This window comes from Nasonia vitripennis, chromosome 1 (assembly GCF_009193385.2).
Source record: "Nasonia vitripennis strain AsymCx chromosome 1, Nvit_psr_1.1, whole genome shotgun sequence".
Classification (NCBI taxonomy): domain Eukaryota; kingdom Metazoa; phylum Arthropoda; class Insecta; order Hymenoptera; family Pteromalidae; genus Nasonia; species Nasonia vitripennis.
In genome coordinates, this window is record NC_045757.1 from 18,910,335 (window position 1) to 18,934,961 (window position 24,627).

The following is a 24,627-nucleotide window of genomic DNA, read 5'->3' on the forward strand; positions in this document are numbered from 1 at the left end:
GGTGCGACTGCTGTTATGGTTAGCGGGTAAGTTACCGACTAACGCTATACGCCATGTTTTCTATCGATAACGAGTCGACGCATCTCCTCCTATCATACCTTCTTATGATATATAATTTGAAAATATACAAACTTTTCAAAAGTATAACAGGGCACACACGTCAAAAAAGTATTGCAAAAACTGACCGATTAAATATTTTTCATCACTCATCGCGACAAGTTTTGTTAAATAGAGTACGCATAATCGACGACAAAAGTAGAGGTCATTCGTATCTTTTAATCATAAACACGTATGCATAATTAATGAGTATATACATAGCTGAAGGACTTCGATATCTCGTGTATCAATTTACAATTCAAAATACCTGCAAATCAAGCCGATTCTAACGGAATCTACAACGCGTATCTTCTTTATATTGTAAACAACAATCGTTATAATAACAGTCACAGTCTTAGACAGTTATAGCGTGAACGGCAAAACCAATACATTCAAGCGCCGACGACGAATCCCAAAAGTCCCTCTATACAAGGTGTCGAATCTTTCTTCTCCACGAACGTTATATGCGCAAAAAGACGAGTCAACATCCTCGCCGTCTGGAAAGAGAGAAAGCAGTACAGCCGCGCGGTTTCTACACGCGCGGCGCGAGTTGCCCCGCGGCCGCTTTACATCAGAGAGGACCGTAGCATGCCGATAGCCGCTCGAGCTGCCGGATAACCAACTCGCGGCACGTCGCTACATTAAGCATCAAGCCGCAGAAAGTAAAAGTGCGCCCGGGCTCTCACTTCGCACTGTGCCATGCCAGGGGGGGATAGACACGCTACACCGGAGAAGCCCACAGCCGAGGAGACGTTACGGGAAACCTGCGCGCGGCTCTCGCTCGCGCTTTCAAACGGCTCGCGTGCCTCGCCACTCGCGGTACGCCTGTATTGACGATCTTGCAAGATAAGTGTGTCCGTGACTGCCTGCGATGCTGGTTTATGGCGAAGCTTCGAAGGGTGGATTGACGGTTTGAGGATCGGTTGGATTTTCCATCTGTTTACACGGAGAGTGACGCGTTGCAACGAACGAGATGGACTCGTTGACTTACTTCGGCGACGAAAACTTCTACATCACCGGCAACTTCAGCTGCGATGATCACTACCTGCCGCGAGTGATTCAACTTTTTGAGGGTGAGCGTACAGCTTTTTGAATAAACAGTTTGACTCTTTGGAGCGAATTGGTTTGCAAATGCCTCATTATGAGTTGCACTCGTCGGACGCGAACAAGTTTTAAATTTAAAATCGAACTGCAATGAATTCAGCTATACGTGAAACGAATAAATTGATAGACATCTAATATTATTTTATACACAGCGCGATGCGCGTAAACTGTTCGAAAATTACCGCCGTATGACGGCACAGGATGCAGCATGTGATATGACGTCACAGTAGAAACGCAATTCTGTAAACAACTTTCTCGCATCTGACTTGGCTTGAAAAAAGGTATTACAATAAAAAATTATACAAAAGCCTATGGAATTACAACCAGTATCAGATGGTCGCATTAACTGATACAAAGATATTATATTTCAAAAATTTAAACATTTAATAGGAAGTTTATTAAATTTAATTTAAAAAATGTTCATAGCAATACCAGTTTTTGAAACAAAGTAACACATTGTATTCGTTCTAAGTAATTAGAATATGTTCTGAAATATAATGCACACGATGTGCGTGCAGTTGATGATGATTAATTTCTTAATAACGCACTCAGCAAAATTATTCTGCCATTACGTTGATTATCGAAACAACTGTGGATCATGGAAAAGTTGTCCCTTATTTTTTCTTGGTATCATATTTTGTATTTGAAATTTAAGTGCATGAGTCTGTAAAGGAAGTGTTGAGTAATAATTACCAAACGATCATACTTTTTTTCTATTATTGCAGTTGCAAAGAGTATATCGTAACATAAAATTGATAAACTTGTTGAAATAGTTACTTACCAGACCATTGCTATCAGATTCATGAATTGCGTTTTAAATTAGAAAAATGACTGAAAAGTAAAGTATTCGTAATTCCATAATTCTTCTATACACAAAATTGCAAACCATGATATTTACTCTTTTACTGTCATCGCGCGCAGCTAATAATGGATAAATATACATGTGTTTATTTACTGGCTCTACAATTAGAAATAAAGTCTATTGCCGAGGAGTATTACAAAATAATAGATAGGTATTCTTACTCGCTGCTAAGCTTGTACTATCGAAAACGATAAAAACTTGGTTATTAGTTAACATTGACTTAACTAACATTTAAAATCCCCACATCGGGGGGGGGGGGGTATAACTTTACGACATTGACTCTTGAACGTAAATAAAACAGGCTTTTTTAACATACACTCCGCAAGAATAATAATCGCTCCCGAACACTCATCACCAGCCCGGCGTAATTAATAATTTCCCCAGGATCCCTCGCTACCTCTTCAAAACCCAAAGAAGCAAGTCTGCCAAGCGGCAGCAGCAGCATCTGGCGCACATAAAAAATGTCTCGCGAGAAACTCCGAAATTCGCGTGTCCTCCTTTTGAAAGAAGCCGTCGAGCCGCTCTCCTTTGCCTTCGCTCCGCGAGCACGTGTATGCGTCCGTGTCTATGTGAGCATAAAACGGTACGCGTCGCGTACAGTGAAAGTCCGCGCGCAACCGGACTGTATGATATATATTTATCAAACGCCTGTGTGTGTGCGCGCGCGCGCGCGAACTTGCTTTTTTGAGCGATGCATAACCTGTGCGTGGTGCAGCGCTTACGAGGACGCCGAGTAACGTAGCGTGTGGGTATAATAATAAGAGAAAAAGGAAGATTACGCGCGCGATAAAATCCTCGCTTTATGCTCGACATTACAGCTCTGGATTCTTGAGGCTTGAGGGAGATGTGGACGCATTGATAGATGCTTCCTAGGAGGATTAAAATCGAAGTTTTACGGTGGGAGTTCATCGTAAATACAGCCCGCTAATGGCTCTTCTTCGCTGACTTTTATGCTGATAAGTGTCACGCGTAAAATGCGTGATATTCATACGGAGGATTTTTTTAAAGCTTTTGAATTATATTCTTGAAATGAATGGCGGTAGTCTTTTGGAACGATGAAATGTATATAGTGTTAATCTCTACTCGGTATTTCTTGGTGAAATACAGTGATGAACTGACAGAGTCAAACGTACAGGTCAACTTTTTCAAAAGTGAAAATGTATTTCCTCACACTCCATTTGCATTGCAATAATGTTCTGAACTTGTATAGATAACTCTCTTTTGTGGTGAAATTCGGCATAGTAGTGTTAATAGGTTCATGGTTGTATGGACCCATATTGGCATCACTTGTTTATTCATCCAAGTCACGAAATATTCATTTGCTGAACATGGACATACATTATCATGATGACAGTTCGACCATCGAAGTAGTAATTTTTTAAATGCCAAACGTATGTGTCACCCTTTTTGGACCGATTAATTCAATTTGTCGCTTTATGACGGTTAAAATAATAACGAGAATATTATGTATACATGTTAGATTTTACTCCCCAATCCGTTTGCTCCCCATCCAACGACACGTTCCAAAATTAATACACCCGTTGATACTGCGCCGAGCCGAGATCGCGTTATCATCGGCGGAAGCTCGGAGTGTAATTTTGAAAAACGGCGTCTCCATTAATCGTCTCTCATCGTTTGCTCCTTTTTCTTTTTCAGGCTTGGGAAATTTCGGCGTGGGCATGGTCACGATCGCCTCGATCATCTGCGCGGCGACCGTTTATCTCGCCGTCGATGCCTGCAGCAACATCTGTTATCAGAAGGAGACGAGGGCTTTCAAGATCAACGCCTGCACCATCTTATCCGTCTACCCGATCGCCGCTCTCTGCAGCCTCACGGCTCTGGCGCTGCCGAGGTAATTACGCTAATCGACAGTCTCTGCATGCGTAAACACGCCGGCCGCGCGCGCATCGCTGGAACGGAGATTTTTGAGCTGCTCACGCTTGCAATTACTCTCTCGTCCCTCTTCTCATGTTATACGCGCACAACTTTCGTGCAGCGTCACCTTGTCAATTGAAAAGTGTAAATTTTACTTGTTTTCGGGTTAAATTCATAAATTGCGCTGTAACGGTATCCGATATACCGAGTCGTCAGCGATGGTAATTATTTTAAGCAGCGAAACTCTCCGAAATTCTCCGGAGCAGAAGTGCGATTATTAAGACGAATTATATGTCTCTCTCTCTCTCTCTCTCTCTCGCTCTCTCTCTCTCTCACACACACACACACACTTTTTTCTGTTTCAACGCCGCGTGTGTGTGTGTGTAATTGATAATTTTATACTTCTGGGAGAATTTCGCTCGGTGGTACGAGAAAAAATTCCGCGACTCCTCGTAAAAAGGGAGAATAATTCGGCGCGCGGTATCGGACACTCGGATCGAAAATAATTAAACGGACTCGGTCATCCGTATCGGAGGCTGGAAAAAGACGAAAATGCGCTTCGACGTATTTGAACGGTAAAAAGCGAGGAGAAAAATCTCGGAGTCGTTGAGGAGCAGTGAACAACGAAGACTAGAATGAGCCTAATCAAGGAACAGGAGAAAAAGAAACAGCAGAGAGCGTGTAGTGTGTGCGTCGGGGAAAGAGATAGCCGATCCGATAGCGAGCAGGTACACGAGGAAAAACGTCCGAGAGCAGGAATTTAGCCCGAAAAAAGGAACGTAAAAAAACGATGACACAGAAAGATGCTGGAAAACGAGAGAAAGAGAGATATATTATATTCCCTCGTAAAATGTTCAACTCGAGAAAGAGAAGCGAACATCTACGCCAAGCGCAATAAAATTGTGTTATACCGAATATCTCCGGGTTTTAAATTCAATTAAGCGGGCTCAAAAAATGTACAGTTTGGAATTCGCGTCGAATTTGAGAAAGAAGCACCGACTGAGTGTTATACAAACAATATACCGGCTCCAATTAAAACTTTGCCTTCCTTCGGCGAACTTGAACAAACGCGCAACGCAGCCGTATAGCAGCTCTCAGAGAGGCGAACCGAACGAACAACAGGATGGATCCCGTGGAGCGAATGATCCTGTATCTAGTTCAAAGTCGTGTCGAGTCCATCTCTCTCTCTCTCTCTCTCTCTCTCTCTCTCTCTCTCTCTCTCTCTCTCTCTCTCTCTCTCTCTCTCTCTCCCTCTCGTTCGAATCTCGACCTATAATACCTTTACGCGCAGTATCGGCAGTTCCGATTGTACCTGGTGATACAGACAGCCCTCAGAGGATCACGGCGTCACGAGTCGACTTCGAAACGACACAACTTGAGAGAGAGAGATAGAGAGAGAGAGAGAGAGTTGAGTCGTGTCTACATATATCCAACTTTAGACGCAAAAGGAAACGCGCTAATGAGTGATGGTCCCCGTGCGGACCTTTGTGTCTCGGAAATCGACGCGTTATCGGTGCGGCTCGGAAGTGACGTCTCTCTTTTCGTAAAAAGCATCAGAGGCAGCTGCGCTTCGCGCGGTAGCTGCTTTCAGCTGTTATGTGTAAATTGTCTCTGCAGCGACGACGAGACGATGCGTTCTTCATTTTTTTTTTTTTCGGAGGAGAATCTCGCTGCACAAAGGTTCTTCGAAATTGTGCGGAATATGCAGCTTTTTACTCGCTAATGGGCGTGGGGATAACAATCTGTGTACGGAGAGGGATAGAGGCGCGACTCGTTGCGCCGCTATACAATGCGCCGCTGTGTTTTTAAGTCTTTATTTCGACGGTTGCACAAAGGGTTGAGGCTTTCGGTTAATTTAGAGTGTATACCCGCAGCACAAGTGCCAGCGGCATAACTCGCGTCCTTCGTTATAATGCACGCTCGGTGTCCGTGTCGTTATAAATGATGCATGTACGCGCCAATTTCCAAGATGCCAATGCAAACAAAGACACTTATAGGTTTTTCGAAAATGTTCGACTTTCCTCTGCTAATTGGTCGAGGGGATTTTTCAAAGGCACTATACGCATCTCGTAAAATTCGAGCTGCCGGCAAACAAAGCCTCGTCGAAATTAGAAAATAACCGCCCTAAGGAGCGTACAACAGCCCTCGTCGAGCATAAAAGTCTCGCGAGCGAGCAGTTAGCCAAAATGACACGCGAGCTTGGAACTAGCATCCCTCTCGTATGTATACTTTCCGCAGAATCATCGGCTGAAAAAGGCTCTACTTGTAAACGTTCGCAGGGCACAGCTGCTGTCCGAGGGCCTGACGCAGGTCTCGCTGACGATATCCATGTACCGTCTGTACGAGCTTCTAGTGGACTTGGGTCGACGCCAGGCCACCAAGACGCCGTCTCTCGCCCTAAAAGTCGGACCCTGCTGCTGCTGGCCCTGTCTGCCACTGCCCAGCAGTCTCGAGATGAACGAGGCCAATCTGTCCCGGCTGCGCATCACCGTGCTACAGTTTCCCTTCGCGCAGGTAAAGCCTTTCTCTTCTTTAACCTTTTTTGTTCTTTTGTTGTTTTTTTTTTCGCTCTTCGTCGGGCACAGGTATATGGGTGTCTCTCGAGTCTAAAGGCTCGAAAGGGGTTCGGATGGGTTGCGGAGATAATTAAAAGTGACCGTCGATGAGCGCCCGCAGGTCGAAAGAAAAGTTGTTGCCGATTTTTCCATCGGTTACTTTTGATAATAATATGAACTGTTTCTAACGAAGGATTTACATAAGTGCGTCCCACGGCCCACACAGGCATCCGTGTGCCCGTTCAATTATAAAATAAACATCGCACTCCCTCTCTCTTCCTGTGCCCTCGATATTAGCTTATTTAAAAGAATTCCGAAGCAAAAACACGTGAAATAGGTGCGTGACTCCGCGGTATTCGTACGCGTAGGGAGCCGAATTTTCGAAGCACTTGTGTGGTTATTTTAACGCTCTTGACGCTCGTCGCGAGCTTCTCAAGAGCCTGGACTTTCTGACAGGACCATTTGACGCGGAACCTACCTCCCAAATGCCAGCGCGTTAAGCTCCGCTGCCACTTGCGGAGAAACTTGACGAAACATTTTTTTCGAGGATCCCTCTTTTCTTCGGGGAAGCGTTATACTCGTTGCGCGAGGGGACAGAATCGAACGCAGCCGCACGAGGGGAGAGCGACAGCGAAATTCAACTCTTCCCGAGAGAAGAAAGGGTCACTGTAATTCATTTTTTTTTCTCGAGAGAGAGAGAGAGAGAGAGAGAGTGAGAGAGAGAGAGCGAGCCACGCCGTCTTGTTTCTCCGTATTCGCTGCTCATAGCTCGAGGTCTGAAGAGAAAAGGCTCTCATTTTTTCGGCGGTTTTTCACCTTTTTCGTGCCGGTGGTGAAAAGGAGAGGGCTTTTCGACGACACTGAATTACACTCGACGATCCGAGGCAGGGTGTCGTTTCTTTTTTAACGTAATAATCCGATAAACCGCCGCGCAGGTGATGAATTGACTTTGTCGGAGAGGATCATTGTTACTTTCGTACTTGGGAGCCGAAAAATGTCCGATGCCCGAGTGTGATAAATCACTGGTGAAAAATTGATGTTTAGAGAGCTGCGGGGGTGGAGAATTTGACTACAGGATTGACGCTTTCATCAATCACAATTAACTCGTGATTACGGTATTATGTAGAGAATTTTTTAATGGGATCCTGTTGTCCTGCGGCCGATAAGAGAGTTGGATGACTAATTACTTTATCGACTCGCTATATAGCGATTTGAAGGCAGAGCCAATAATACGCGTCTAAAAGCACAACTTCTAGTGATCAATACAGAAGAAATTTTTTGTAAACGGGAACCTCGAGTGGATCATCGCTCGGGATTTTTCACGCTACCGAACCACAACAATAAACTGCACTATTACGTAAATCCATGTAAAACCGTCTGTTTTTTCCGAAAAGAGAAAAGCAACTCCCAAAGAAAAAAGGCATCGGTTACGGACATTACATCCCGTTTTTACGTTTTCCTCCCTTTTGTACATCATCAGCCGAGTGCGCGGCGAGATGAAAGTAAACAATTCCGTCCATTGTCTAAAGAGTTACACTGCACAATTTTCTCAATATTCTTCGTCTCAAATGATTCGGCACAATACGCCTACCGTCTGTGCAGCGTCTATTAGCGGCCAACTGGAAAACCGGCGAAATTTCGCGCTGCTAGAGAGCTCTAATCCGATTATCTCGAAAATCCTCGACTAATGAACCGATATTTCCGCAGGGACTCATCTACAGCATCCTCCTGTACATGTCAGCTGAGTCGCCCGTTTTCGCTGCCAGCTACGCCGTCTGTCTTCAGCCGTTTGTGGTGATTAGCATACTCACCGCAATCTACGGAGTGACTATCGTTACCAAGAGTCTGCAGGAAATTGCTCCAGGTACTGTATCGATGTGGTTATATCTGCGATGATTGAGAAGTAATTTTTTAAGTCGCTGTGAGTTCGTATAAAATAATTTTTATATGATTCACGACGCGGTTATTATAAGCGTATTGCAATAAACTGCCGAAAGCGTGTGTGTATAGGTGTGTCGAGATACGTATTGTTGAAAATAGGTCGTACATTGAAAGGTTTGTATTTATGATCGGTTTTAATGGCACCAATAGCTTTCGAACTATAATAACCGTTTGAAAATGTAGGCATTTGTTTGGTTCAAAAATATTATAGACACACATGCGCAATGCGTTTTTAAAATTACTATCTCTCACATCGTGTGCATGTTTACGGTCGGCAAAGAGTAAAAACATTAGACGAGTGCGTGTCGGTGTCGTTTAATTGCTTTTCAGAAAGAGCAGCCTGTCATCGAGTAAATTTTGAAGTTTCCAGAATCCGCGCTGTTTTTCACTGAAACTAATGCACTACGCTGTAAGGCCACACACTCTCATTAGAACCGCAAGACCTCCGCGCAATGACTAAATCGTCTTTATTTAATGAAAATTTCCCAAAAACACCGCACTCGCGTCGCTGCACGAAACCGTCATTACCAATTTTTCTTCCCCTCGACATTTACAAAAGCATCAGCGTCTCAAAAGTCGAACGACTCACTCGAAGTTTCAATAACTCCTCACAAACGTAGCTACATGTAGCGTCTTCATGAGCTCAATTCCGCAAAAGTCCGAAAAATTACCCGCAAATTCGAGCTCGAACCTACCAATTTCAGCGTTGCGGCAGCAAAAGTAACATGAAAATTTGCCATCAGTACAGCGACAGACCCACGTCAAACACACACGTACAGCTGCAATACGCCCTGCCCTTTTTCGCGAAAATTAAAAATAATGAAGCTCGCAAGAGCGCACGCATGCGAAGCAACAAAGCAACGGTTGTATACTCTTCGCACAAAAGAAATCGCAAAAATTGAATCCGCGACAGTACAGAGCTGCGCGAGAGAGACCGATCGCGTGAGTCGGATACACAACGCATGACGTGCGTGCGCGCGCGGGACCACACGCGCGCGCAAGACGCAATTTTTCGAAGCGGAGAAAACGCGCGCGTTCTTATACTTATACCCCGCAGGCAGCTCTCTGCGTTCCGTAATGAAGCGCCGCATAGTATGTATGTATATTATACAAGGCTGTAAACGGCGCTCTTTGACCCGAGCCGCTCGCGCTCTTCTCTCTGCTTGCAGAGGCCAAGCTGCCCCAGAAGACGATGGTCCTGCAGATGGTTTTACTGTTCTCCAAGCTTCAGGGATTCGTTATCAAGGGCCTCGTGGGCACCGGCCTCTTCCCCTGCAATCCGCCGCTCACGCCGACTGTTTACGCAAACGGTAAGTATACACATTCTGCTCGGCCCTCGAGAGAGAGAGAGAGAGAGAGAGAGAGAGAGAGAAAGAGAGAGAGAGAGAGAGACTCGCTATTAGCTGTATGCTTATATCTACTTGCTGCACGCTTGTGTGATTTTCTAGGCTCTTGTTTTCGGTGCGGGTATACGTATCATTTTTTTTTCGTTCTGGTATCTAATTTTAAGAGAGAGAGAGAGAGAGGGCAATTTAGTAGCGGTAGCCCCATCCGCGCGCGCCGATGCTCGATTTGCTTTGAAAGGGAGATTATGGAGATAAGCTCGGGGTAATTCGGCATACGGTATGGGCGTTAAAAACCATTAGCAGCTCATCGGCTAGTCCTTTGAGCTTCGAAGTGCACGTTCACGTGTCGTTTACGTATTCTAATTGTTCCACTGGATTCGATTAGATCGGAATGCATTTTTTTCAATTTCAATAAATCTCAAGCCTATAAACACAGCAAAAAAAGAAAAAAAACTATATTGTACAACTTACCCATACTTCATTTCGTTTCGCAGTAACGTACGACACCCTGATGGTAATCGAGATGCTGCTGCTCTGCTACGCGGCGCGTTTGATTTACGCGGCGGATGATCGCGCGGAGCACCAGGACGACGATGCAACCGCAACAGATCGTCATCAGCAGCAGTCCGTGCACAGGAATAAGGCAACCAACGGCGAGGCTGTGACGATGTCAGCCGTCCAAATTCCCATTCCACCCGCGCCCAAAACCAACGACTCCTGAAGATCCTGATCTCGAGCGAGTCGTTGACTTTGGATTGTAAATATATGTACAGGTGGAGACGCTCCTCCAGGAAACCTTAACCGCGGCGGCGCTTGTATCACGCTATGCATCCTATAATGCAAACATCTACAGTCCGAGGTGTTAATCGAACTAGAAGTGAGTCGTGGAAAGTGCTCTCCAGGACGCTTGTGATGTGGCTCACGTATACGCGTCTTTTTGGAGGTCGCGTGTTTTCTCTGCGGCGAGAGAACGTGCGGTCCATGTTGAGACGCGGTGGAAATGGAGCATCGCACAGCGTGCGCAAGGACTCTCGGAAGGAAAAGGAGAGATGCGCCTGCGAGATTACAACCGTCGATTAGAGATGAGTGCACCTGTTTCGATCAAAATCGCCAAGCTGCCATGAGTACTTATTATGATTTTACACTTCTGTATACACGCGGACTGTGCGGGTGGAAATAAAGTGAATAGAGATTTTTATCCATGAATTAATTAATAGAGAAAAAAGTTCGTTATCATCTGTAAATACGTGCACGTATTCCTTGATATTAGTTGAGCTATGGAGGTGTAAACATTTCTTGTTATCATTTCGTATTATTTATTTATCAGAGCCTTCTTTAAAGTGAATACATGGCGATGTTTTCTTAAAAATGTTTCATGTGTCTTGTTTAAAATATACTATAATCAATACAATATACATTTTCTGAATGAATATTAAAATGATAAAATGCATTAAATTAAAGGTGTTTACGTACGAATCGAATTAATATGGTATGCATTGTGATTCTTGTTAGTAGAATGTAAGATTTTGCTTAAGAATATAAATTATCAAATACAACTTTTCTGTCTAGCACTCAGTGAAATAATTCGTCAAATTCAACAGCTTTTTCCATAGCTATTTCTTTATAATTAGGGCTTATCTGTTTTAATGCGTACATATTCCAAATACCAGTTCCTTCAAGGAAACAATTACTGCTAAAATTGTAGACACACTATTATCTTTAATTGTACACTTGTAACAATAAAAACCGTCGTCAATCAATCTACACCACGGCCACGAAATTTCCAATGAATCTTTAGCCATGTACTTGGAGCAGAATTCATTTACTATGGTAATCTCACATTCACCTGATAATATTTTTCAGGCTTTCAAGTGACTTCTTTATTTCTGCATCCATCTGATTTACTGGGTTATCTTCAGATTTTTTTGAATCTGGTTTAACTGGATATATTATTTATATAATCATGTGTATGTCAACTTGATAAATATTACTGATTTTTTCTAAAAGACTAAAGACTCCTAATCCATTTAATCTTACTGCCTGCAAGAAGGAACAGTTCAAAATACTTACGATCGCACTATCAGTTTCCTGATTCTTTTTTTTCTCGCATGTATACATGCCTACTAAAAATATCAGTATCCCAATTATTTCAGAATAATTTTTATTACATTTCAATGGTAGCGCCTGGAAAAATGCATCAGATGGTAAAGGTATTTCTTTAATACAGTTCATTTTTGGATATAAAGCATTCATTGTGGATTGAAATTCTTTTGAAATAAAGTTTTTAACTGTATTTACTGGTTTGCCAACAATTCTAAGACAAACCAATGCTATAACCCCAAGTGCTGCTCTTAATGCTGTGGAATTTTTATCTTCAGTTGAATCGCGCATGGATTTTTGCGTGTGCAAAAAAAAAACATGCTATGCTGAGTATTTTTAATGTTTAATATTTCACCATTGCTTGACAGATCAGAATTGTACCCAGTTTCATTAAAATAATCTTCAAATAACAATGTAGGCTTTTTTGGATGTGGTAACATTAAAATCAAAGCTAATTAACTCTTGTTATTTGCTTCGCTGCAGTTCACTTGAGTACAGATCATTTAAAAAAGATGTAATGTGTGATTTCCAACAAGCTGGATCAATTCTCTTCATTTTTCTTTTGTTAAAATAATTGGCTAAAAAGTGATCGTCTGACCAGTTGGTTTGATTAGGTAATGATCTGAAAAACTGCATTTTTTAAGATACTCTCTATTTTACCGATGTTATATTGCCAATTTATTTACTACTAAATTTTTTCGTGAATTCTGAAAGAAAAAAAATTAATAAATATAACAGATGAGAGAAATAGCCCATTCATTAAACTAATTATTATATAAGTGAGATAATAAAAATCAAGTAATTAAAAATTTCTACAACAATATAAATTTACAAAGAAAATTTGCTTAATAAAAGAAGCACTGATTTCTTCCGAATCGATAATTTTTACTATTTGATTTAATTGAAACAATTATGACAATTAATTAACCTAACAAATATCGTATAATTATAAGAGTTGAATGTCTGATTTGTGTATACTATAAGTATATACCATACCTTCACTGCGATTTGCAGATCTGCGAAAAAACAATGGAAGGACAGCTTGTATGACGCGGACACGGCACGAAGCGAAAAATACCTCTTTGAAACAGATGAACAGATGCACAATAATCATTAAAATTTTATTGTGACCTTCTTATTTCGAAATTAGTGACAGGAATCCCGTATATAATGTATTGGACAAATAAAGCAGACTCGTTAAGTAGCCCCAAGGAAGAAAGAAGACTGACAGCGACAACAATTAGCAGCACTCGACTGTATACCTACTTATAAGTAATGGCGCGGCCGCATGCATCTCCAAGGTAAGTATAGGTACAACGTCAGCTCAAACGGCATTCGATCGTCGGCTCGAATTCCCAAAATAACCATCAATCGGTTATCATGCGGGAGACCGGAAATGGCACTGCTGACTGCTGAGTGCTGCGCGGAGTGCGAATTGCGATGCCCTATATCTTTGTTTACGCTTGTGTTGTTCGCGTGCGTTGTGCGGACGTTGTAGCTGTAGATAAAATTTAAGAAAATCAGAAAAAAGTCCGTTATTCTACACTTACATTCGTGCACGTATAGGTACACATACTTTCAATATTAATTGAGCATAGGTTTTACAACTTTAACACCTCGTGTACAAGTTACAAGATAGAGATGCAAACAGTAGCGGACTGCTGCTTGTTTATATCATTATTTTGTACTTATATAAATGCTATGAAAATTACATTATTTGCAAGAACACTATTTATTTACTTTATTTATCGAAGCATTTTTTAATAATACATTGTAATGAAACATATTGATTAGTAAAATCATAGACTCTCACAATATTTGCGTGTATAATATTTCATTGTGATTTTTTTGCTTTATATCTTATACATAAATACTTCTTTGTCTGAAACTTTGCGAAGTAATTTGTTTAATTCAACTGCTTCTTTCATAGCTATTTGTTTATGCCTTTGGTGTTTCTCTTGTAATACATACATATTCCAAATATCCGGTTCCTTCAAGGAAACAGTTGCTGCTAAAATAATAGCCTCCTTGTTATCTTTGATTGTACAGTGGTAAAAGTAAGAATCGTCAATCAATCTACACCATGGCCACGAAAACTCAAATGAATCATTGACAATGAAGGTAGAGTAGAATTCACGCATAACAGTTATTTCACGTTCTTTTTCCTTTTTAGCCAAATCATCATAAAAATCCTGACACTCATTTAATAACGCAAGCCAATCAGAATTGGAACAGTTCAGAAAAAGGTCTTCAGTTTTTAGCTTATCTGCAGTTTTATTCTGTAGTTCATTGTCAGATTTGTGTGAATCTGATTGAGCTTTTGGTTGATTTGGATATATTAGTTCTATAACTGTTTGCACATCTACTTGGTAGATATTACTGATTTTTTCCAAAAGATTTATAACACCTAATCCATTCAACCTTACTGATTGTAATATGCAATGATTCAGAATACTTAAGATTGCTTTATCAACTAGTAAATTCTTTTTTTTTCTCACTCGTATACATTCCTACTAACAATATCAACATATCCTGCAGAAATCTTTTATTACATATCATTGGAAGTGCCTCGAAAAATGCAGTGGTTGGTAGAGGTAATTTTTTTATGCAGTTCAGTTTTGGATATAACAAATTCATTGTGAATTGAAATTTTTCATGGAGAAAAAAGTTCTTAATTTCATTAATAGATTTAACTGTACTTCTAAGACAGACTAAAGCTGCAACCCCAAGTACAGCTCTCAATGCTGTGAAATTCTTATCTTCAATTGAATTACCTGCAAGCAAATTTTGTACACGAGAAAAGAACACACTATGGTGCTGTCTTTGGTTGATATGTGTAATTTTTAATGTTTCACCATTGACAGGACGATTAGAATTGTATTCAGTGTCTTTTATATAGTCTTCAAATAACAATTTTGTCTCTGTTGGATGCGGTAACATTAAAACTAGTGCTAAGAGGCTTGTGTTTTCATATACATATGAAACAGAAACTTCATTCGAATACATATCATTTAAGAAAGATATGGCGTGTGATTTCCAACAAACTGGATCAATCCTCTTCACTTTTCTTTTGTTAAAATATGTCTCAAAAAATGTTTTATCCGACCAATCACTTTTACTTTCATATAATTTATTATTAAACATTTTTTTTAATTACTCTTGGCTTATGAAATGTATTAATAACGTTGTAAGCTATATTGTCAAGCTTGATATAGATGTATAAGGTATGATGTGTTTGGTGTGGACAATGATGACAAGAAAAATACAACCACAAACTTGTGCAATACCAATTAACTCTAAAGATTAATTGTTGATCCTAAAAGAAAAAAACTCAATAATTAGAATTAACACAAAATAATTTAATTTTGATTTATATAACCAAGGTATCTGTTACAATGCCGCTACCCTAAGCGGGTCTTGGGCGTTGTCGTCCAGATCGGACGGATGGGTGCCTATCACCACTACACAGCGCGTCCTTAGGTTGCGGATAGAGGAACAGCCCCTGAGAAAGAGGTTAGCTGCGAATAAATTGAATAAGCAGCCGCGGACAGCCGATAGGAACAGGCGTGGGTGTGATGAGCCCACACTGTCGAACGCATTCATCTAGAAACACTACGCAAGCACCACAACAACAAAAACACTTCACATTATCTCTTATCTCTCAATCTATCTCTTTCATCACACATTACAAAAATGGGCAAAAATCCTGCTGCCGAGGAGGATGCGGGAGCGATGACAACTGCCCCGAAAGGGGATGTGTAGAATGATTCGTCACCTGGTCTTACGCGGTAACGATGCCAGCGAAGGCGCGCTGCCTTGCAGGGGGGCGTTAGGATGCGAGAATGAAACCGTAGTGTGTCTGACGACGAATTGACACTGTCCTCGTCAAAGTCGGAAAGCTCTCATACTTAGTTCTAGAGAGGTATGGGGGTTATCACCTCTAGAATGGTGGACTCACCTTGCGATCGGAACAGGATCCGAAGCGCGCGGGTTTGACATAACATCATGGCTCAAAAAAATCAAATCCGAACCAAAAGGGACTTAAGGGTCGGAACTTGGAATGTTCGCAGTCTATACAGAGCAGGTGCGTTTAAAGAACTCGTAAAGGAAGCTGATAGGTACAATCTAGATTTGGTAGCAATACAGGAATCGCGGTGGCCAGATGGCGGAGTACTAGCATCGGGTAACTTCACGTACCTGTATGGGGCCGGGAGTGGGGGATCTCTAGGCACCGGATTTCTCGTAAGCAAAAGCATCATACATTCGGTTAAAAGTTTCAAATCCGTCAATGATAGGCTCTCGTACATCATTATCGAAGGTGAATGGTATAGATATGTATTTATTAATGTACACTGTCCTACGGAGGACAAAGAAGAAGAAGCTAAGGATCTCTATTACAAAACTTTAGAGCAGGTAATCGACCAGTTCGCGTCTTACGACACAAGAATAGTATTAGGCGATTTCAATGCTAAAATAGGTAGGGAGGAAATGTTTAGGCCTACTATAGGTAAGGAAAGCCTGCACGAACCTAGCAATGATAACGGTATTAGGGTCATAAATTTCGCGGCGACAAAAGATCTTATAATCAAAACTACGTGTTTTAAGCACAAGAACATACACAAGGCAACGTGGACATCGCCGGACGGGGCCACACAGAACCAAATTGATCATTTCCTCATTGAAAAAAGACGTCATACTAATGTTCTTGACGTAAGGGCTTACAGAGGGGCAGATAGCGACTCGAACCACTTCCTAGTAGTAGCCAAATTAAGAGCTAGACTAGTAGCGAATCAAAATAGTAAGCGAGCAAACAAGGTAGGAAGCTTCGATATTGAGAAACTACGAGATAGAACAGAGCGAATTAGGTACCAGATAGAAATTAATAACAGGTTTCAGGCACTTGAAGAAGCAAACACATCGCCGGAAGGGAATGACGAACCGAATAGCTTATGGGGGGACATCGAAAAAACGGTAAAAAAGGCCGCGAACAAAGTACTGGGTAAAAAGAAAAAGCCAAAGAGCAAACCATGGTTTGACGAAGAGTGCGAACTCTGGTTTGAAAGGCGCAAAAAGGCTAAATTAGATAGCTTACAAAATAGAAGCGATAGGACCGTAGAAGAGTATTCTAACGTGAGGAAACAGACGAGCGCGATCTACAGAAATAAGAAGCGGGAGTATCAAAAGAATCTTATTAGGAGAATAGAAACTAACAGTAAGGAAAATAACCCCCGCGAAATGTACAGAGGGATTAACGCCATCAGAAAGGGTTTTAGGAGTAGAGAGCAATTGATGAAGGACGAAAACGGGGACCTCGTAACAAATGACAACGAATTACTGTCGCTGTGGAAATATTATTTCGATAAATTATTAAACGTGCACGAAAATAGCGAAGAATTAGGGGACGAAATTCACACTGCTGAACCCCACGTGGAGGAACCGAGCTACCAAGAAGTAGAGGCCGCGATTAAAAAACTAAAAAACAACAAAGCCGCGGGAAATGACTCTATACCAGCTGAGTTACTCAAATATGGGGGCGTCGAGCTCACTTTCAAAATCTATAAACTAGTATGTGCCATCTGGAAAAATGAAACAATACCCGAAAATTGGAAGGAATCTATCATTATACCGATTTTTAAAAAGGGGGATAAGACAGACTGCAATAACTATAGGGGTATTTCACTTTTAGCAACGTGCTACAAAGTTCTGTCAAACGTAATACAAGCTAGACTCACTCCATTCGCGGAAGATATAGTAGGAGATTAGCAGTGCGGATTTCGGCGCAACAGATCGACGAGCGATCAAATGTTTACCATAAGACAGTTGTTAGAGAAAAAGTGGGAATTTTGCGAAACCATACACCAACTATTTATAGATTTTAAAAAAGCGTACGACTCTATTAAGCGAAGAAAAATGTATCAAATTCTAGTACTTCTCGGAGTGCCGAAAAAATTCGTGAGATTAATTCAAATATGTCTGAACGGAAGCACGGGAAAGGTCCGAGTAGGCGGTAATGTATCAGAACCCTTCATGATACGAGATGGTTTAAAACAAGGGGATGGGCTCTCTACGGTGCTGTTCAACATAACGTTAGAGTATGCCGTTAGAAGAATACAGGTTAGCCAGCTGGGCGCAACGCTTAATGGGACAACGCAGATACTAGGCTACGCAGATGATTTGGATATACTGGGGGATTGTAGGGAAACGGTAGCAAGAAACGCGGAAATCCTCATAAAAGCGGTGGAGTATACAGGGTTAGAAGTGAGTGAATCAAAAACTAAGTACATGATTGTGGATAAGCTAGGCATCTGCAGAGGGGAGGAAGATCTCAGAGTTGGGAATTTTACTTTTGAAAAGGTTAGCGAATTCAGGTATCTGGGTACGACCATAAATGATAGAAACGAGATTAATGTCGAAATAAATAAGAGACTCCATTCGGGTAATGCTTGCTTCTACGCCGTGAGTAATTTACTTAAGTCGAGGCTGTTGTCTAAAAACGTTAAAATAAGAATATAGAGGACAATATTACTGCCGGTGGTTCTGTACGGGTGCGAAACGTGGGCTCTCACTAAGCAGGCGGACAACCGTTTTAGGGTATTTGAAAATAAAGTCTTGCGAAAAATATACGGGCCGAAGAAAGATGAGGAAACCGGGGAATGGAGGAGACTACACAATGATGAGTTACACAATCTGTACGCGTCACCAAATATTAACAGAATAATAAAATCGCGCAGATTGGGATGGGCAGGGCACGTAGCGAGAATGGGAGACGACCGTACGGCAGCGCGTGTCATGAAGGGCAGGCCGATGGTAACGCGACCTCTTGGTAGACCTAGACGTAGATGGGAGGACAACGTAAAAGCGGATCTAGTAGAAATAGGACGAGTGGGTGTCGATCGGAGAGGTGCATCTTGGGTGGGGTGGACACAAGATAGGGCAGCGTGGAAGGCTTGCGTAGATGAGGCGATGAACTTTCGAGTTCCAAATGCCACGTAAAAAAAAAATAATAATAACCAAGGTATATCAAAAATGTAAAATCTATACTGACCTGCAGTGAAAAACAATGAACGAGCAGTTTGTGCACACGCTGTAGTATATCAGTTATATATACTGACTTTGAAAAACACGAGGTAATAGGTATACACAAATTGATTAAATTATTGTGACCATCAAATTTTGTTTGATTAGATTAAATAAGCTATAAATGATGAATAACAGTATAATGAGAGCAATACTATAATTTTCTCTAGGTGCAAATTTATACTGACCAGTCCCAATGAAGAAGGAAAACTGACTGAGTAAAAGCAAGCTCTCGACTATGATGCAGATCAAGCTTCAGGTACAGTTAAGCGATAATGTCGTACGTCGGTTCAAAATAACCGTTAAATCGCTTATCAGTAAAACCATGTAAATCGCTTATCCGCGAGGCACAGAGGAAAAGGCGCTGGTGTGCGATACCTTTGTTCCACATCTGCGATTCAATAACTATAAACACATAACGTTCCCTGCACTCTCTTTCGTAGAATAGAATTTTGAAAATATAAACTCTTAGAAAACATCGCTGTCAGATTCATTGGCACGTGTGGTTTTCTTTCTAAATTAATTTGTAATATAAAATGTATTATCAAAATTACAGTTAACTTCTCACATTTGTAGTGTGCGCTTATATTAGTTGGCCCGATTTACCGTTAATCTCAGTGCCACGTCGCAAAGCTCGAAAGTTCGCGAGCACTGGGCACTGAGTTGTAGGTCGAAGTGGGGTTAACCAGGCAAGTTTAAGAGGCTCTGGTTAACACGCAGGACTTTAGAAGAGATCCGGCGCTCCAAGGGCCAGGTGCTCAGTCGCAACCCAATAGAGACACCACCCAGAGTCGCCAAACCAGGGCCGTCTTCTCACCCTAATCTATAAAGTAGGAAAAAGCCATCAACAAGCCTCACCACGTCCACGAGAACGGGGAGAACTTCACCGAGCACTCAAGCCTCACCACGTCAACGAGAACGGGGAGGAAATAAGCACACGAGGAGCGCTGCCACCAACAAAAAGCTACTACAGACGCATCAACCCGGGCAACGAGTCATCATCACGAAGGAAGAGCGACGGTGTGAGTGTACGTATGTGCGTATCTGCGCGCGATTTTAAAGTCTTAAGTTTTATTTGTTTAAAGAGAAACGCATCCATCACTAGGGAATCTTCGACCATAATAAATTTATTAAATCATCGAGTTTCATGCGTCATAAAATAAAGGGAGTTTTCTTTCTTTCTTAATTTCCCTCTTAAACCCAGAAGCACACAAAATCTCACTCATATCACATTTTTTAATAAACAATACTCGACAATAATATATTTTTCACGTCTGAGAACGCAAGTCAAAATAGAGCTCTCTTTCTCTCTTAGTTTTTGTACGTGCGCCACATGGGCTCTCATAAGTATCGCTCCATAAGAGCATTATCATCGTGTGGACGCAGGACTTCTCGACTTTTGACAACTTCCAGAGACATGCGCCCACATGCGCGAGTGAACCTTTTCGTGACTTGCATCAGCTCCTCTCTTCCTCTCTGCTGCTTTGGCCCTATAGTCCATGCTTACGTGTATGGTGCCCAGTTTCCAAGACATTACTATATCTATACGGCAGTGGTGCACGGCTCGGAAGAAAAAAATTAAAAAGTCCTCCGTCGCCGAGCACGTGCGTGCGTTTCACATGTAAACTTTTGACGCGTAGCGCGCGTGTGTGATGTATTTTTTACGGATGTCGAATGGGGGGCGCCCGAAATGTGTGTATTTTGCTTTTTTCTTGGGAACGCTTTTTTCCGGCGTTCTCGAGAAAGCAATTAGCCAAATGCACGCACGCGGCTGTGAAGTCTCGCTCTCGATCCCCCTGGGAGTCGTCTAATAGTTTGACACTTTTTTAAAATTACAGCGCACGCATCGGGTGACTGCTTTGCGGAAGTCTGGGCTTTGTTTCGAGGGGACTCGATAATGGAGAAGTTTTGGCCTCGATACGCAAAGTGTGAATTTATAAGCTTGAACTAATTTACTTTACGATTATGGAGTTTATTTACACAAATTGTGCTAGCAGCTTTTATATCGTTGATGTGTATTTATAAGAGCTCGATCGAACGCGCAGTTTACTGCATTTATTTTGATCCGGCTTTTACGTGCATCGACGAAAAAAAGTTCAAATCCCTCTGTTTATTTGCACAGAACCCGCTTAAAAATACTTAAGCCTCCATCAACCTCCCTCCCTCGGCGAATCAATGCACCCATCGAAGCTCGTCAAAACGAGCTTTCAGAAATCAGTGCGATGCTATACCCAAGCGCAAAGAGCATTGTAAGTATTATTTTTTCTCGAAACTCGGAAAAAAAAACAAACCAATCCCGCGCATGAGATCTCGAGCACACGCCAATGTGTATTATAACGAGCCGCGCTATTCTTTCGCGACTAAAGGGAGAGGAAGCGAGAAAAGATGCCGATGCAGCGGAGCACGTAAGAGCGGCAGTCGTGCTAAGTCAAAAAATCAACACGCCGCTTCGATGTATTGTGTACACAAAGCAGCTCCGCGGCGCGCAGATGCCTTTGCCGCATCGGTTATATAGCTGTATAGTAGAGAGTCGAGGCGTAAAAGTAAAAGCCACGGCGAGGGCGAGCGCGCGGATGGATGACTTTTTTCTTTTTCGAATCCGTTTCGAATGGCCGAGCACTGCGCCGACAAGCGGCTTAAGGGAGATTTCGAGTTCGCTGGAAAAATAATAACATTTTTTTTCTCATCGCGTTTGGGGCTGCGTAATGGATTAAACCAATTGTTGGCTCGGGAGCGAGTCTTTTCTGTCGTCGATGTTAAAATGTTTTCGAGCTTTGACGAATCTTTAGATTGAAAGCGATTTGACATTTCCGTGCTACGTGCGTTCGTACTTTTATTGATTATTGGAGCCTCTTTTTGGGCAGTGAGCAGCTTTGTCAATGAGATTCGGTAGTGAGTCCGTGGAATAGTATATGTATAGTAACCATATTTCATTACATAAAAATACACAGATTATCATAAGTTGAATTTGTTTTGCCTATAGAATACAGATAGGAAAAGGCCGTTCACAAACAACCAAACAATTGGGCAGAGGATCTGCTCCCTTAACAGATCCATTTTTTACCACTATCTCATACGCCTTAAAATGCACACAAGCATCCCTCAAGAGACCATTTCTGCAGTCATATCTTTCAAAAGAAAAGGCAAACAAAGAGAACAAAACAATAGCCACAAGCCAATGAATTAACACGGCCCCGGCACAGTGTTCACGACTCTCTCGTGCCAGCGAGGAATAGTAATGCCTCGTTTTTACGAATCACGTGAGTCCTGAAGGAAGTATCAGTCGCGCGCGGCTCCTAAACTCGGCGTCGAGATCTCCGCCTCGAAAGATGGCCTCGAAAAACGAAATTAAGGACTTTTCCACGAAACTGCATCGCCTCGTATACCCACGGTCCACGGGGGCAATTCGTATTCCTCCGGCTCCTCTTGTACACCTTCGGGCACCCTTTTCCATCGCAGTCTCTTTTACGATTATTTTTATTTTTCTCGAGAGAGCGAACGCGCGCGACACGAACGCGGGGAACTTGAATTTATGAATTTTCATACGCGAACGCGACGGGTAAAAATTATTTATCGTCATAGCAGTCGACAGGACGACGCGTTTTTCGGCGTAACAATTATGGTAATAATGATTCGGGTTACGTATGGAAGCCGCGCGCGTGTATACGTGCTCTCTCCTTTAACGCGCGACACTTTGGGGAAATTGCCGCGCGCGTGTTTCGGGGATAATTAAAATCGTTGCGTATACGTGCGGTGAGATGCGACGTAATTCGCTGCGCCGCGGCTCTCTCGTCGGCACAATGTATAATTAATTGGATTAAGGAGACGCGTCGTTACGGGAGCGTTGAGAAACTCATAAATAACGCGCGTTATGGGGATATTTTTCGCGTGTAACTACGGTTTACGGAATGCTGCCTGTTCGTGTCATCGATGTATGCGCATATGAATTATTTATATCCTAATTTGTACATTAAATTTTGGCACTCGGGCGCGATCGCTTATCTGCGATCGTAACTGTGTAATTTAATAAAGAGCTCTCATTGTTCTTTTTCGAAAATTCTTCATCGTACCTACATCTTGATTGGCTTTTTCGAGCGCAAAAGGAAGTGGAAAAAGAGCTCCGACTCTTGTGAGAATGCATATTAACGAAGAATTATTAAGACGTTCGAAATTTTGACGCGTAATTGCCGGCCTTCCGATCATTGTGTTATTTTTTAAAAAGATACTTTATGCATGCACCGTCGCGCAGGTATGTCCGCCGCATACATACCCGCACACTGATGAATACATTATGTTACGAGTTCAAAAATTTTTTTGAAAAGTCAGCATTACGCGACACTATTGTACACCCCTTCGTATATCCTAATTCAATAAATTCTACGCAGTGTTTATGCACTTGAGAATGGTTAGCTGACGGGGATTGAAATACTCTGTATGATTGATGGTCTTTAGTATTTATGCAGCGCTCAACAAAAGGACATTTGCATAATACATCCTGCCGCGACGCGACACCGAAGATGCGTTCACAATATTAGTACATCAAATTTTTTTAAATATTTTCACCATACACCGTGTTACGTTTCTGTATAGTATACTTGTGTTGTCATATTTAGTATTTGAACTACGGACAACAATATATGCATAGTATACGAGAGAAACAGTTGCACCTTGCGCGTCACGGTTCCCATCCCGTAAAAGATTGAAGACACCCAAAAGGATTCTCTCTCTCTCTCCTCTCTCTCTCTCCTCTCTCTCTCTCTCTCTCTCTCTCTCTCTCTCTCTCTCTCTCTCTCTCTCTCTCTCTCCCGAGCATCAAGCTAAACCAGCGTGAAAATGACTTTTCCATAAAATAACGAGGAATCAAACATCTGTCCGTGTTCATCGCGTGCCTCGCCACCCAACCTCTCGCCATATATTCCCCGAACGCATCGCGTCCCTCGTCGGTATCGCCTAACGCATATTCACCGGACGACACGGTGTGCTCTCTCGCGGCGGCGTAATTTTCGGCGATCTCTCGCTCGGAGCTGCGCGTCGATTAAAATCTCCTCCCGAAATCCAGAAAGAGATCTCCGACCTCCGCCTCGTGTGTCTAGTGTTTCAAGAGGGGCGAATGCGCGCGCCCGTGTAAACGAAGAAGAGCATCAGAGAGCAGGACAAAAAAGGGAGAGAGAAAATTTTTATACACACACGCGCGCACGCGTCGCTGCGGAGATCTCGGCTTTGGATAGGCCGAAAAATTCAAAAATTCCCGGCGCTATGCACGCTGCAGCAGACCTCGCGCTTATCGCCGGGGACGATCTAGGACGTGTGTATAAAAGTGTACCTGAGCCCATCGCGCCGTGCGCGCGCGGCGTTCCGAGTTTTTCTAGGATGTACAAAAGCGCGCTGGTCATATGTCGCCTATCCTCCTTTTGTTGTGAGACTGTCCCTTATATACGAAGACGCGCGACATGTTTTTACGGGCTTTTCCCCATTGTGTACCTGCCGGCGCCGCTTTTGTTGTCCGGCTGCGCATCAGCGGGACGGAGAGAGTCGTGAGTCGAGGGAAGCGCGATGCACGTAGATGTTTTACTAATTTCCGCGCAAGAGTTTTTGGGCTCTGTGTTTTGGTGTGGATTGTGGTCGGAATACTTACGTCTTCTTTGGGGCGATCTCTTTCCGGCCGGAGGCT

The 24,627-nt window shown here is 42.5% G+C and overlaps 1 protein-coding gene across 1 annotated transcript; it reads left to right on the top strand.

Moving 5' to 3' along the window:
• The first annotated feature begins 636 nt into the window (after positions 1 to 636).
• Positions 637 to 11,360, top strand: LOC100114339 (organic solute transporter subunit alpha). The gene is made up of 6 exons (XM_001599336.6): positions 637 to 1,169; positions 3,719 to 3,914; positions 6,217 to 6,451; positions 8,200 to 8,356; positions 9,603 to 9,743; positions 10,274 to 11,360. Exons 1-6 carry the CDS (start codon positions 1,070 to 1,072, stop codon positions 10,498 to 10,500), a joined length of 1,056 nt encoding a protein of 351 aa, XP_001599386.1. The 5' UTR covers positions 637 to 1,069; the 3' UTR covers positions 10,501 to 11,360.
• Positions 11,361 to 24,627: the final 13,267 nt, after the last annotated feature.